Genomic DNA, 16,592 nt, shown 5'->3' with positions numbered 1-16,592 from the left:
TTAGAATAACCCCCGACACACACCCCGCACAGCCTCTGTCAGAGGATATCTTTTATGTGCCAGTCACCGCTGCTAAATCCCCTCCACTCCTAGCCGGTGGAGAGGGAGAAAATCCAGGTGGATATGTGGAATTGAAATCAATTTTCTACCCCGTAATCCGGGGATCCGCTACCAATTCCTTCATTTCTCTGAGTCATAGAGCGATGTGCCGTAAGTCGCATTAACCCAACTAATAGTCCTCTTGGCTTAAGGTGGCTTTTTATATTTTTCCTCCATTCCTGCCTGTCGTAGTAAGATAGAACAGTTCCGAGTTTTTCTGACTGACTTAGCTGAGGCAGTCTTCCCCCCTCATCTGCTTTGAAATTAATAGGCACGTTGGAAACTAGGCTAAGTCCGGAGTGACATCTTATTTAAGGCGGGCAAGGGAGCTGCAGGCTGCATCACACGCAGACATGAGTAAAATAGAGTAAAATAGAGCCTAATTATTGTCTGTGTGTCGCAAGAAGGGACGCTTATGAATGGGGATGTGATCTGAGCTGCGCGCTATTGAGCGTTGTGCTTCCTCGACCCTTTCATTTGTTGGCAAGTGCTCTGGTTTGCCGAGTGTCATCTGTGGTGTTGCAAACATCAAACATGACGAAGAAAAACCTATAACAAGCAATGAGGTTGAAAATTAAGTAGGGGAGATGACCAGCTCTCTTTGTGTCCAGCCTCACCGGTGGAGAAGGATGAAGCACTCATTATCATGACTGAGTACTCATATGTTTCACATGAGTACTCTTGTGTCATGACTGAGTACTTCAGCTGTCCGTGGAAGAATAGGAGAGCACAGGGAACGCTCACGTGGGGCTGATGAAGGTCATGTGTTTTGCCCCTACAGGAAGGTTGTGTGTATGTGTATTGTTGGAGTAGCTCTGTGGTGTACTGGCCTTTTCCGTTGGGACCTCTTAATGACTCCTGTCTTTACGTGACCTCACCGATGTCATCTTCCTCTTTTTCCACATGTAGCTCAGCCTCAGCCCTTCAACTCCAGTGAGATTGGGGATGTAGGTCACTAATTTGCATTACCTGGCCGGATGGGCTCAGTGGTATAGCGGTTGAGCAGGAAGTGTTCTCCAAGTCTGAATATGGCTCTCTGTGTGTGTGTGTGTGTGTGTGTGTGTGTGTGTGTGTGTGTGTGTGTGTGTGTGTGTGTGTGAGAGAGAATGTGCCCTGCAATAGACTGCCTACCATTCAACATGTACCACACCCTACAGCCTTTGCATCATGGGGCTGACCTTGGATCTCCACAGCCCAGGCTGGGAGGACGCGTACAGACAGCGATGATTTAGGACCAGTTTAAGGAATGACGTAAGGAAGAGGAGAACACGGAGAGAATGAGAACTAGAACCTCAGATGCCTAAAATTAAAGTGCTCTGGTTCTAAAGAGGCTTTTGGATACAGACAAAACAAATGATTGGTAGTCATGCAAAGCAGGTCCTGCCCATGTTATTCCTCAGCATACATCAAGTGGAAAAGACTTGATTAATTTACATGAATAGTTAAAGACATTGATCATACCTTAGGGGGTCGTGATAATTGCAGGTTAAGGGTCATTTTAGCTTCTTTGCGGAAGAGGATCAATATTTCATGATCTCCTTTCTGTTGACCGAAACATTTTTTATTGGTCTATCAATACAGAAGACCAAGGAAAATTCACCAATAAGACATTGCTGGTAATTATTGAATCGGTACCACAAGGCATTTAAAGAAAGTACTCTGAGCATCGCTCCAGTAGTTATATCAGTTACAATATCATTATAATTGCAAATTAAATATTTAATGTTTAGCACTACCAAGATATTTGACTTAATTTAATAATACTTCTTGTAGCTACTGACAAAATTAAGATTGAAGAAATTCTTGTAGAGAATTTAAATTAGACAAGCAATTAAAAGCCTGCTCTGGATTTTAATTACATTAGCAGGCTCAGGTAATCAGCGAGAGTTGTTAGAAGCGATGGTGCCTTCATATATTATGAATCCGTGTTGATCTCTGAGCTTCTTCTCCCCGCAATAACATTTACATTTGCTGTAAGCTGAGATCCTTATTTGCAGTACGTCTGTTGCTTGCCCCCCTCCCCCAACTCCTTTGAAACATCAAGTTTATACTAATAAACATATTATGACATAATATTAGATATTACGTTTACATTTATTCATTTAGCAGATGCTTTTCTCCAAAGCGACATACAATTTGTGCATTACATTAACTGAAAAAACAATTAGATGTATACATTATCTAGGATAATAGGTAATAGGAATATTAGATATATGTATAATAGAGATAAGCCATATATAACACACCATATCATGCAACTTTTCTTACTTTTTCAGATTTTCGAGTTTTCAATTTTCTGCCTGCTATGCTCCTGTTTCTTGGCTCATTGATCTAGATTTCTCTAATCTACCTTCTCCGCAAAGTGCGATAAATTTTCCCAAAGGAAACCTCCTCCTACTGTTCTCAGGACCATGTCGACCTTCACCTCATTTCACAAATTTTGCTCAAATCACTGGGCTTGGCAAAGTCATTCATATATTTTGTAGTGCGGTTTTTTTTTTTTTACATTAAAGGTATTGATTTTGGAGCTGTCACAGAAGTCTGTGTCAGAGCCAGTTGAGAACAATGTGTGCGGTTCTCTTGGCCCTGACCCTAAATTACATGCCCATTGATCTGGTTGGCCTCCAGAATCTCAACTATGTGGGCTTCTGCATGAGTACTCGCAACGAATCCGTCACAGGCCAGGTGCACCAAAGATGTTGGCATAGGTAACACAGTATGCCTCCGAAGACAAATGGATTAACTTCTGTTTTTTATGCTCTTGAATAATTTATTAATTTCACTGGTTTTGAAACCAAAAGACTGATCTCTTTGAAAAATGAGTGGCTCTCTGTAGGTTTGTCAAGTTTGGTCTGAAACTGGTGTATTGCAACAACAAAATTATTGCCTTTGGTGATTTTTTTTTTTAAATTTTTTTTTAAATTTTTTAATTAATTTTTTTTAACCATTTGTAAGCCCAGAAAAAAGCTTATGAATTGTCCCTGTGACGATGAAAAGAGCATTTAAGGTCAGTGGATATAGGATTCGCTCAGATACTCTGAGCAGGGAATTGAAGGTTAAATGATGTCGAACATCACCTTGCTTTGTTGAATTATGTCACCAGCTGTGCCTCATGTTTAGTGTGAGTGAGTGCCTGTGATGGTTTATGATGATCTATGCGAAGGAGTAACACTCTCTGGGACAACCTCGTACTCCTTTCAGGCGGCCTCTGTGGCGAGATTGTTGATGACCTCAGTCCGGTGTCTAAGCTCCTCAACCAGAAGTAACACGGATTCGGTTTTCTTCTCCCGTCAACAAAATACCCCTGTGCTTCATCTGGCCGAGTAGTGTAGATATATCCGCTTCTTTTGTGGCATCCCCGATTTACCTTTCCACAGGACTCCATGTACATTTGTTATCTATGAATTGGAAAAAAAAACACTTTGGCAGGGCTATAGATCAGTTAATAATGTTTTGTAGCATCTATTTACAATCATTCGATGTATGACCTGTTTTACATTCTTTTTGCATCTGTATTGAACACAATGTTTGGACAGAGTCCATCACTGACGGCCCCAGTGGAAAGTACATACCAGTATTGATTGGTAAACAGGAGTGAGATAGCTGTGGTCGAGTAGCTACTATGTCTCCGGTACTAAGAGTTCACCTGGAAACAAATCCGATGAAACAAAAGGACACCGCGGCTTTATAGATCAGACGGTCTAGACTGTAGTTGGAAAAATGCTCTTCGTTGTACGCAACATGAAACTGCTTTCTCTTTTTAAATTTGATTGTCCTTTAAAAAGTCTGCCATAAGCTTTTTTCTTATTAAACTTGGACTCTATTGTCATGAACTGTTGTCATGCAGTGTTCACCCTCATATTGTTCCAGGCACTCCTTTTGATGAGATCCACCATCTGCGGGATTCAGAAAATTAAACATAGCCTGAGCTAATGAGAGGAGTTGTGTTCGGAGGCACTTAAGGCCTTAGGTTTTTGGGTTCGAAGGGTGGTCAGACCTTCAGGAAGGGGGAGGTGGCTGGTTTGGTGAGCGGGGACACTTGTGGGGTGGTGCGGATGGGTAGTGCACTGGGCATGAAGAACAGGGGGACCCACTGATAAAGCTGGTGCCAATGGGCTCAATGGTTCTTGTCTTTGCTCCCCCTCCAGGACTAGTGCTCAGCGGAGGCTTTGCTAGACATTTCTCTACTTGTTCTAAACTTGAGCACAGCCTGGCTCCACGTTGCTGCCAAACGCCCTTCCCCCAACCCCTCCTCCCATACATAGACTACACACACGCCCTGATATCTCAGTCTGCCCCTGGTACCTATTCATCCATCTGTCAGATGTGGGGCGACCTCCCCACGGTTGGCTGTGAGCTGGAGCACCCTGTACCACCTGCAGGGTACTCTTCTTCTGGATCTCAGTGCGTGCAGTGAGCGGCAGCTCAAGCGTGGCTCGCCGCTGCGAAAAGAGACCGGCTGTCTGACCGACCAACTCGTTCACCTGCTGAGAGCGTGTTCGTAGGCGCATGCTGCTTCGGGATTTTTCCGCCAGTGAGGGTGTGACTAATGGACGACCACGACTGACCAATCGGCCAGCTGATCGCGTGATTTATTCTCTCTGCGCCTACTCTCATATTGTTTTTCTGCATGTTTCCAGAAGGACACCCCTTAGCCCCCATCCCAAGACTTGTCATTTTCATCATTCTCCTCAGACAGCCCCCAAAGGCCTGACTCCTCGTGCTCTTCCGTCATCCTCCTCCCTTTCATTTCCGCTCACCGTCTGACAGACACCAAAGGGCAGAGGCAGAGAAATTAGGTGTGTTGAGGTGTAGGTGGGGAGCACTTTCTCCCCCGTTCTCGTATTTTGGCAGCTAATCATGAGAATTCCTGCACTAGTTTAATTTGTAGGCCCTTACATGGAAATCAGCAGGATGCTAGACTATGAAGCTGGTGAGCTTACCTCCGGAGTGGAAGGTAATGCATTATTCTGTGTGTGACAGGTCTGCAAGCGGAGCAGCCGTTGCTGACAGCTCCTTGTTACCTGTCTTCCTCCGTTATTTATTCATGTCTCCTTTTTCTCCCTCTTAGCGCGCTCTTAGATTATTTACATACGGCGTTGTCGGAGCCCCACGCCCAGGTGACGCTGGTGGAGTGGGAGGTGGTCCAATTAGAGGAATTTTTTACGCTGCTGATTATTTCTGCCTTTCTTGTCCTAGAGACGCAGAAGAGAAATGCAACTGAACTTTTTTTTTTTTATTTTGGAGAACACCGTGCTTTGTTTAGGTCTTCAAAGAATTTAATTCCTCAGACAAAATTGCAAATAAAACCTGATCAGAGGATTATAGAGAAAAGCCCCTATTGTGCTGAAGGTGAAAATATGATGATATGATGCTTGTATGCAGGAATGATTCTGGAACTTTTTTTTTAATTATTTTTTTGTAGATGTGGATGAACTTTTACCACTTTTTTTTTTTGTTTGTTTTTTTGAGAGACACATAGGAATGTACAGCAGGGGGGTGTTTAAAGTCCGGTCCACAACAACCCTGACTTGGACTTGTGAAGCAGTTAATGTAAACAAATATTCCAGAGAAAAAAGCTAAATGGAAAGAAAAACAGCTTTTTTTTTTTTTTTGTTAGATTTTTATCTCTTGGTTTATTGTAAGGACAAATATGTCTTTGGATGTTTGCCATTGTTAATTATGTTTATGAAGATGTCAATCACAAGCTTGCTAAGGATCAGCCTCCGTGACTAACGAATCGTTTGAGACGCACGTTAAAGATGGCTCGATACGTCTTTGAAAATTTGCTTTTGTACGAAGTCTTATTAACGTCTTATTTAATCTCATACTCCAAAATCTTTGCCGAACTCGATCTCTTATCAGCAGGCCTTCACAAAATCTGCCACCCCTCCAAGTAATTATAAGAGTCCCAGAAGTAACAAACCCCAAAAATTCGAGTCCCGAAAGAGGGACGGTCCACCCTCTTTACCACCGTGATGGGAAGATAAGAGCGAGGTTCTCCGCGTGACTCGGACCACATATGGTAATCCCACAGTGCTCACCCCACTAACCTCTTGGGAGCGACTGCACTTGTTTCATTCATCAGGAGATTTCAATTTTAACTGAAGCCGTGCCTGCTATTCATGTTGGGTTTTTCGCTTTCTGATAAGTGGTGGAAACCAGGTTCAGATTTAATCGGAACCGTCCCCCCCCCCCCCCCCCCCCCCCACACACTCACCGAGTCTTGTATGAAGGCTAGAAGTCAGAGGACCGGAACAAGGGCCCAGTGTTCTTCAGTATTCTCAGTTAAGCTCTTCTGTCATGGCAAAGGCATGATGGGAAACTGTGAAAGCACTGAAGCATTAAGGTCCCCAGCAGAGCCAAACGGGAAATGACTGAAAATGAAATAAGAGACCCAGGCGCGTACATCCAGTGCGATGAAAGATAAAAATACGCTGATTCCAGCCCCTATTTTATTTTGATATTATTGTGCCTCTGAGACAAATTTGAGTGGGTCTCTGCTCTCTGTTTCTGATAAATGCATGTAAAACATGCTTGTCTATAAATAACTGGACTCTAAAGACTTACCGCATTAAAACGAGCAAAATCAATACTTTTTTTGTGCTCGTACGAGGCTCTCCTGTGCCTCCGAACGGTGATTTATTTCTCAGCCGAAGCATGATAATGACCGATAACGCAATAGTGAGGTATCTGCTGCCTAGCTAATGTAATCTTCACTGGGCGAAGTTACACTGGGTCTGATAGCGGTTTCGCCGGCGGATCCCCTCTGGGACTGCTGCTGTTTTTGCTTTGCTTCCTGAAGCAGGCAGATAGCGAGCTTTGTATTCTTCGGAGGTGTGGGTACGGAGAATTTCGCTCGCGGCCGATAAGGCCGGTAGGGCTGCTTTCGCGCCGCGAATACTTATCAGAACCGCAGCGGCACTTCATCCAGCCGAGTTTAGAAATCACGTTATTGTGCGCTCTTTCGCGTTTAATCATTCGTACAATGAAGCGGAAATGAATTTGGTGTCAGTCAACTCCAGGAAATGAAAAATTTGCATCGCATTAGGATCGATGACGTCGAGCCGAGACCGGCAGCCACTTTGTAACAAGTGACGTCGGAAGGAGCTGCCAGCCGTTGCGTCCGTTCGTGCGTTAGCCTTGCGTTTCGCTTAAATCGCCGACGGTTAATCGAATGCTCTTTCTGAAACCGTAACGTTGTTATTCGGCGTTCTTATTGCCGCATCCATGTCGGAGTTCGTTCTTCGTAAATGTGTCATGTTAAGTAAGGTGTAACCGGGCCTTTATGAATGTTTATTGGGACTTAGTTTGATGTAAAAAGGGGCCATCACGGGGTCACCCTTACACTGTTTATTACCGCTCTCTTCTGCTTGAGTCTGAACAACTAGGACACAACTGCAGTCCTGTGTCAAGCTGTAAAAAAATACTCTATAGGACAGAACCTGCTTCCAAAAACCCGAAGTGTGTTCTTGCTCATCTTCAAGAACCATACTGATGAATGTTTACTCCACATACCATGAGCATGGTTTTTCCTACTGCCCTGCCCTGACTCTGACTCAAGTCTCTCTTTCTTGTTTGCGTTTCAGTTTCTGTGTTTGAAAAACATCCGGACGTTCCTCAAGGTCTGCCATGACAAGTTTGGAATGCGCAACAGCGAGCTTTTCGACCCCTTCGACCTGTTCGATGTCCGGGACTTTGGGAAGGTGAGTAATAAAGGTTTTAATCTTGTCTTGGTAGGAATCCTGAAATTCTGCAATTATGAGCTGCTGCACTGATGAGCCTCTACAGATGCCAAAAACATTGTTTTTTGTACATGGACAAAAAATAAGCGTGCATGCAGAAGTCCGTGGTATCATTCTCTGTTATACGGTTTAGCACTGTGCTCTGTTTCTTAAGTGGGCTTCGTCTCTGTAAATCAGATTGCGTAATAAAGGTGTCAGGTACAGGTGGGTAATCCACGTATTCCCTTTGTATATCACTTGCCAGCAATCTGCCATAACCCCTCCTGATGTTCACCATATAAACTCTCAAACCATTCTGCTTCCTTTTGGCTGTTGTGGCCCATTGGATGTGACTTTGTGGGGATTCGTTGCTTAAACAATGTATTGTTTAGATATCAGCTCTGCAATGGGATAAAACAGGCTTCGAATCTGTATTTTAAGACTGTGGTTTTGTTGGGTCGTCAAGAGCTGTGAAACGGAATTGGAGGGATGAGGTCATGAAATTGGTTGGACGTACATGAACACCATTCCCAAACATTGGCGCAAAGTAAATGAATTAGACATGCGACTTCATGCATTTATTCAAATGACAGCAAGAGCAGGACGGAGAGGTGGTTTGAACGATGGACTGCAGAATGGCTTCTGAGGGTCTGCAGGCCTTTTCCAAGTAATGCTGAAATCTAAACCAGTTTGGATTAATCACACGTTAGGCTCCATCTGCCAATTGATGAACCACCCTCCGTCGTGTCATTGATTTTCCATTAAGGACAAGCGTGCCATTACAATACAGCAAAGCGGCACTCCTAATGCGACTCTGCATGGTGCAATGCATTGTGAGCAGTTTGCATTTAATGTGGCACTAATTTAATTTCCTTACCTTTCGTGACGTTAAAGAAAAACGGCTGGCTGCTTTCGTTAGACCGCGCTGTTCCAAAGCACCACGTGCTGCTTGGATTGGCGGATTGGTGCTTCCCAATAGTTTGTTCATCCAGAACAATAAAGGCTGCCGGTAAATAGCTGACAGATACAAATCCTCCCGTTTGGCCTTTTCTGCATTTCACATTCGGTCTGCCCGGTGTCTGTCTGCTTTGCGGCGCTGTTTGGGGATCCTCTCTTGCTTGGCGCGAAGAGTGACATTCGTCTCACCTTCGTAAACAGGATACACAGGCAGCGTTAAGGGAACACGGCTCTAGTGCCTATAGCGCCAAGCCCCTTGAGACCTACAGAGGGGGAATTTGACAAACCCTCCCTCAAAGTGCCAAACGTTCGGGGCCTCTGGTCCATTAATTCTAATCTGTTTGACCCTTGAACCCATCCGCCTTTCAAAGCCTCTGCGTTGGCTGTCATCGATGTAGGAGCCTGGGGTATAAATCCCATTCCTCCCAGTTGCCCCATCCTTAATTATCCTCTGCCTGTCCAATGGAGTGGGGGTGGGGTTGAGGACAGGGGTTAACTGTCCCCCCGCAGATTACTTTAGCAGGTCGTCACCTTGGCGAAGATCCCCCCCGCCCCGTGTCCTTGCTCGGGCCGAATTCCAGATGGATGGCTACATCCCCCAGCACGCTTTCTCCTGCCCTCATACCCTGTTGCTCTTATCGCCGCACCCCTTTCTTACCGTTCCGCGTCAAGCCACTCCTCTTTGAGCCACAGAACGAGAGGCGTCGCTTCACTCCCCATTACAGATGCTCAGCAGTTCATCAGCTGTCTGAAGCCAAAGCGGAAGCGGACATCGCTCCCCAGACACATATTTGTCCCGTAGCATAATTGATACCAAAAATGAGAAGTACGCTTGGGGGTGCCTGTTAAAATGCCACTAATTTTCAAAAACTACTGCTGGCTTATGTGCCTATTAATTAGGACAGTTAGGATGATTTATATTAATATGGTAATCTTTACTTTTTTTTGCATGAGCGTCATAATTAAAATGACATTGCTGCATCTGTTCATCATCTGTTACCAGAATTTGTGATTGTTTATGTTGCACTAATAAGCAGTTTGAAAAGGAAATATTATGACAAATATCATCAGCCATGTAACACTGCTTATATTTTGCATTTTTTATCTTTCCAGGCAGTTTAAACGCTTTGCTCTGCCTGCTATAGTGTTGTACCTCGTGTGTCATGCTTTTCCAGGAGCTCTGACTGCTGTAAAGTGACGCCGTCGCAGTTCAGATTTGTTTGTTTAGTGTGGGTGGCGATAAGCATTTCCAAGCAGCGGCTGAACTCGCGTGAACTGCGGGCACGTACAAAAAAAATTATCAAGTGTACAGTAAACAGTGAAAACAAAGGCGCAGTGAAAGTTGCATCTGGGGGGAACAAATTGCCGCGACTCTGTTCACGGAGAGAAGAGGCCAAGGAAGACGGAAGAATTATGCCTGGAACTATAGTGCTTTGGGGCATTTCAGTAATATAATATTCAATAAGATATTCCCCCAGTTTCACGAAGATGTCATCTGGCCACTTTTCTCCAATCAGCTGCTTAGCGCTCTGTGACACACCTCCCCAGTTTGGGAGTTTTACTCTTTTCCGAGACTCATTGAGGTCAGTGGCCGGGGGTCAACCTCACAACCTTCATCAGTAACTGTTGCTCTCGCGACATTCAGCGCTACCATATGCCGTCCGGATAGGACTGCCAAGGTCTTCCGTTGACGAATGCTTTTGGCAAGTGTATCATGCCGCCGTGGCCCTGGCGGGCGAGCTGAATGTTCAAACCCCGTCCGTCATTTGAAGAATAGATGAGAGGCGGGAAGCAATTATTGCAGCGCCGCGCCGGTCGTGCCGAGCGAGGGACCGAGCCCGTCGGACCGTACGCGGCCTTCAGAGAGAACTCGTAGGGTCTGCTCCGAGTTTAATTGCGGAAGGTCTAATGAACCTGTAAGTAATATACTTTCAGGAGGCCCCAGCATCATTTTGCTTTATTCCAGCATAAGCTGCCGCTAATCACCAAGGTTTACCGTGCCCTTAGCTTCCATTCCGCCCTGGGGATAGCGCCACCTGTGGAATGGGTGCGGGGCCACAGCCAGACTCCTTGGATGCCCTTTCTCTCCTCCTCGAATCCCTTTCACACTAGAATCCCCCATTGATTCCTATCTGTCAAAACCCTGCATGTTTTAACATTAGCCTGGCAAGACAGAATCAATTATTCATTCAAAGCGGCTCACTCCTGATGATAATTTCGCCGGCGATGAATATTTAATGCGGCGTTCCTCCTTACTTTAGCCCCCCGCCCCTTCTCTTCTCCCCCCCGCAATGCTCTCGTTAGACCTCCTCTCGTTAGTGGGGTACCTCCGGAAACAGGTGGGTTTCAAGGGGTTTCCGTTGTCTGGGATGCACGTCTGATTGGCGTCTGTCGACTCGCGATGCACGGAAGCTGCGCTAACCCCTGGCGATAGACTCTGGCTAGCACGCAAACAAACATGCTTCATAAAGACTTCCGAATGGCCGGTGACTCCAGGTGAGCCGAGCCTTAGCGGCCGTGTGGTGTCGAGACGCATTCTCAATAATCTGCGGAATTCTTGTCGGCAAAGCGGAACTCGACGCGCGGAAATGCGGCATCGGCTTTTTCTGGAAGCGCTTCGGCTTTCCGTTGACGTCGTCTTCGTTTTGACGGAGGTCAACAAGCAGATATTACATTTGTGATTACGTTTTCGGCAGAAGTGATGAGTTGCGAAAGCTTTTGTTGCGTGAAAATCCTTCGCAGGACCCTTTCCTACAGCTGGTGTAATTTGCCTCCGTGGACCTTGGCGCCGGCTGAGTACAGCACCCAGCGACCAGGCTTGCTCCTTCCAAATTCCCATCACGTGGGGAGCTCTGGCCAAGAATGCTGGCCGATGCTTCCGCAATTCAGATTGTCCGCAAGAGGTCATTTCACACTCGCCCCCTTCCTGAGTTGGTGCCCGTATAGCTCCTACGCCGCTCGATACATGCAACAGGACACGGGGGTCATTCCAAAGACCGGTTCTGACCAGAAGTCCATTCTGAATTCAGTAGCGGTCACACGTAGTGGTCCCCTCCAACACGGTGATGGATGATGGATGACTCCAACCTTTGTGGAGGGAGCAGAACAATATCAATTTTTCTCCACATCATGTTTCCATTCAATGAAATCTCTCTCACACACACACAGGCTGAAACCACTTGTCCAGAGTGAGGTCGCAGCAAGCCAGAGCCTAAACCAGCAACACAGGGTGCAGGGCCGGAGGGGGAGGGGACACACCCAGGACGGGACGCCGGTCCATCGCAAGGCACCCCAAGCGGGACTCGAACCCCCAGACCCACCAGAGAGCAGGCACAGGCCAAACCCGCTGCGCCACCACATCCCCCTTAATGAAACCACAAATTTTGCTTTTATTCATTCTCCCCTTTTCTTGTAGCGCAGTCAAATTAGGAGCCGGGTCTCCGGCACTTGATGTAGCGCAACTGGTTCACGCAGCAGCACCGACAAGGAGCGCAGATCATTTGAAGCAGCTCTCAGACGCATCAGCTGAGGAGATGAATGTCACACGAGGGGCGCTATCTTTGCTCTGCTTTACGACTCCCTGCTCGGCCACATCACTTCGGAGACCGACTGAAATGTTTGCCTCGCCGCTCGTCGTTACGCTACGAATGCTCGTTTCCTCAGCGGACGCCTCATTTCACGTTGACACGCATAGCTTACGTCTCTCTCGCGAGTTCCTATTTATACAGCTGGATGTTTTTGCCGACAAGGGTTCAGCGGAGCAGCGGTTTGCCCTCTTGGGATTTTCAAGTGCGGCGGAATATCCGTCACGTAGCTCGCTGCCCCGCTGGATGTCGTCGCAGTCGCGGTTTGCCTGTCGCGTGTGTAAAATGTGGAACGTGCTGCTTTTGCCTCTTTTCAAAATTGCCGATTATTTCATTGAAACCCATGGTGTGCGTGGAGAGCGGATGCCCCGGTGGAACTCTCCCGCTGTCCCCACGTGACTGTTCGCCGCGTTCTTCCTTCTGCTCATCGTGTCTCTTGCTGCCTGGAGCACTTAAAGATGATAAAATATTGGCGATGCTGCAAGCCAAGCGGTGAAAATCGGATGGCGCCGGTATTGTTACTGTCCATGAAACCCTAAGGCTCGGAGCCTCTGATCAGGCCTCAGAAAGAGTGCTGCGTCCCTCCACCGCCGGCCGCTTGGTGGTGCGAATTTGAAAGACCGCCGGTTCTCAGTCTTGACTCTCATGTTGCGGAGTGAGCTTCCTCCGTCCCTCAGAACTGCTGAATCCCTTCCGGTAATCAGGAGGGGTTTTGTCTTGCAAACCCGTTTCCCTCCCGATCTTATGACTGCATCATAAATTATTCTATCTAATCTGTCGCAATCTCTTTTTACGTACCTCTTTTTCTATCTTCGTAACTCCTGTGAGGTTATCTAGGCTTCTTGAACGTCACTTCTAGATAGTCTTCTGACAAGCGTGCACCAGCAAAACGGTGTTGTCCGACACGGAAGCACCCATAATTGCGTGTCTGTCTCTAAAGCTCATCATCTGTCGTTGTTTACTTTGAGTATTACGCTGCTTCGGCGAACAGCATTCGCCAGATGCATAACGTAACTGTGAACGAGACCCATCAAACTCCCACAAATGCATTCTGAGCCCCGCGTTTCCACTGGTGTGCAGCAGAGTGTAATAACAGGTGTTGCGGTCCCATTTTCTCGCTCACGTTCCGCCCATCTGTACTGGGGAGACTGCGTGAGTTCGGTTTCTTTTTTTTTCCCCCTCTGCGAAATTAACAATTTGCCTTTCGAACGCTCAATATGCCGCCCCTCTCGTGCTGATCTCCATGGCCTCGGGCTATAGTTTGAATTCGCAGCCAAGTGTCATGTTTTACAACCCGTGCTTCAGTTCGAGCAGCAGCTGCACACGCAGCATAACATCCCCTCGCCGGTTGTGCTTTGAGGCCGCGCACTTGACGCCGGAGCCCCGACACACCCTCTATTTGATGGGGGCGCTAAAGTGACCCGCCTCCTCGCCGCTCTCGCCGATTTTGCTCCCGGCAGGTTTTTCCTTACGCGTCGTGCTTGCTCGTTGGCGTGGCCTTCCTCGCGATCGCCGCCTCTACTCCGAGATTAGCCGTGCTTGTTTTCCGCAACTTCCTCACGAGGCCGAGCTGTTCTTCGGGCCGGTTGCAGGGATGCCGCGGATCGCTGTGGAATCGCACGGTCAACACCGCTGCGCACGCCTGGTTGGCCGCATGGTAACCTCTCTCGGGCCGTTGGCTTTACTGCGTTTTTTTTTTTTTTTATGAGTAGTGTTTTGTTGCTTACTGTAAGCGTCATCTGTTTATAGACCTGAGTAATTTATAGCAACAGTTCAGGTGAAGTACCCAGCTGAAGGTCACAGCCACCCTCGCGTCACGCAAGCGTGTCTGAAAGCCGTACGCTTCTTCTGACTGGAGGCCGCTTAGTCGAGAGGAGCCTGGGGGAGCTTCATGGAAGTTCATTATCCTGCGAACACAAAGATTAGCCTTAAACTATTATTTAAATGCAATAAAATAGCAAAGTCAGGAAACCTTTTCTAGAAGATAATTTTTTGGCAGTGTCTTAATATTAGTTAAGGGTTTTCATTTTTCTTCTACATAAAGACATTGAACGAATCCATTTTTTTTACTTTTAGGTTTTTCGGCGCTCGTACCGAAACGCGAACATTTATTAAATCGCGTTATTTTGGTTAACAAAATTCATATCAAAAGTCGGTTGATTTTTTTTCCCGTTTCAAACTTGCCGGCTGCTGGATTTTTCTACAAAGCGCTGAACGCGTGGAGGGCAGTGAGGTGGAAAGGCTGCATCCGACACTCCGGCAGGGGTGGCGCTCTCGGCGGTGGCCGTCCCCCCGACCAAGAAGCGGCGCCAGTCCCGTCCGAGTTCCTCTCACGTTCCCCTCTGAGGTCGCCTCCCTTGGAAGGACGAGGACAAGCCTCTCCTTTTGGGCCCAATTATTGCAGCGATCCTGTAATGGATCATGGAAAATGGTCCAGTGCTCCAGCTCCTCCTGCACACCTCTGCATCTTAATTTAGTGACCTGGAGCCATGGGCTGGACAGCAATCATTCATGCAGTGGTCATGAAGCCAGTGCGCGCACGCCCATGTGTGTGAGAGATACCGGCATGCGAAACATGGGGAAGGAACTGGTCTCCTTTAATCTCTCTCCTCCTTGCGTGTCTCATTCCTGGAAAGATGGTGTCTTTACTGGGGGAATCACCTGCCGACGTGCTCGGCAGCCTCCGAACCTTGGGAGGGGGTCTAATGTGAAGAAGCACGTCTGTTTCTCTCTAAAGAATTCATTACCGCCCCGCTTGTCCATGAGCTGGGTGGAGGTTGGGGTGCTGGGGGTTGAGGGTCGGGTTCAGGGTGACCTACGGCACTTTGTCGCCACCGGTCTACGGGGATGAGGGCAGGCGCAGTCGCGCTCGTAGGACGCGCTGAATAGTTTGCGAAGAGCAATGCGAAACAAACAAAAAAAGCCATTCCAAAGCGAGAAAGAGGAACAAAAAACAGAGTTACACAGCACAGCTCAGCACGCCTTTGTCTGGCGGGTGGGGGGTGTAAGATGATTCACGCGCCTATAATGGGACCCTGTTTTATTCATTGCCATTTTTGTATAGTGCAAAGTAGCAGTTGCGGGGGGGGGGTTGAGATGTTTCCTGGAACCTTTTGCCAGCTCTGTAACGAGAGCAGCGTAATCCAGCGAGAGCGAAGAACGTTCCGGGGCTCGCTCGCACACGCAGCCCACATACGCAGCGACTTCCTCTGCTTGTTCTGCCCATTGATTTCTCTCCTCCGCTCTCCAAGGCCGTGGACCTCACACGTTGCCGCTGGAGGGCTGACCCTTGGCCACGCACGGAATGCCGCCTCTGGCAAAGTTTACTTGGAAGCCCCCAAGTATTTGGCTGCTCCTAGCAGATCCTCTTTTAGCGGAAGGGCTACGCTTACTGGAAGGGAGACCTGCGTAGTTGTGCAACTGCGGACTTTCTCGTCCGAAACGGCGCGTGTGCGTCCCGCCTGCCTATGGATGTCACGGTGGCACGGCAGGTAGCACTGGTGCCTCCTCACATCTCCTGTGCTTCGGGGTTGGATTTAGGTTCCATTCTGGCTCGGTCTGCGTGGAGCTTCTCCTCATGATGCGTTCCCCATGTTCACGTGGATTTCTTCCGGGTGCTCCGGTTTCCTCCCGCCGTCCGAACACGTGTTTCGCGTGAACTGCTGACTCAATTGCCCGCAGTGTGTCTGTTTGTCAGTGAATGTGTTACATTGGTCCGCTTTATAAATAGGTGAAGGACAGGTACTTCAGCGTGGTAAATCTAACGCAGTAAGTCACCTTGAACGAAGGTGTCGGCTAAATACTAGTCAGCAATAACAGTGTTGCCTTAGAGAGAAGCGTCTGCTAAATGAAGGAGTACAAATGTAGATCACGGACACGGACTGTTAATTTACTGGCATGGCTGTAACCCTTCTGGAAGGTAGAGTAGCCGTCATCCTCTGAGCTTGGAAACGGCAACGTTTTTACTCACCCGGTATTACCCCAAAAACATTAAACGAGAGAGAAGAACGACAGCGTCTGCAGGGCTTTTATCGTTCCGAAGAGGCCGTATCTATCACACTTCAAACCAGACCAACAGGAGATGGATTTGAGCCGTAAACCACACCACCAGCGCAGGTCTTACAATAACATATTAAAAGTGTCGGTGCTCAGCCAGGCATCTTCTCATACACGCAGCGCAGGCTTGTCTCCCTGAATCAGCGCTTTGAAATATTAAGAATAATTTTTT

General features: G+C 47.5%; 1 protein-coding gene across 6 annotated transcripts in view; it reads left to right on the top strand.

The window, feature by feature from the left end:
* vav2 (vav 2 guanine nucleotide exchange factor) overlaps window positions 1-16,592 on the top strand; it is a 127,872-nt gene that overhangs the window by 31,530 nt on the left and 79,750 nt on the right. For all 6 annotated transcript variants that reach the window (XM_029253196.1, XM_029253194.1, XM_029253192.1 and 3 more), the window contains exon 2: window positions 7,689-7,805. In XM_029253196.1, the coding sequence (XP_029109029.1) occupies window positions 7,689-7,805 (117 nt within the window). The remainder of the gene's footprint in view (window positions 1-7,688; window positions 7,806-16,592) is intronic.

Source organism: Scleropages formosus, chromosome 6, assembly GCF_900964775.1.
Source record: "Scleropages formosus chromosome 6, fSclFor1.1, whole genome shotgun sequence".
NCBI classification, from domain to species: domain Eukaryota; kingdom Metazoa; phylum Chordata; class Actinopteri; order Osteoglossiformes; family Osteoglossidae; genus Scleropages; species Scleropages formosus.
Note: the sequence above shows the minus strand (reverse complement) of the source record. Positions and strands in the feature narration are given on the sequence as shown.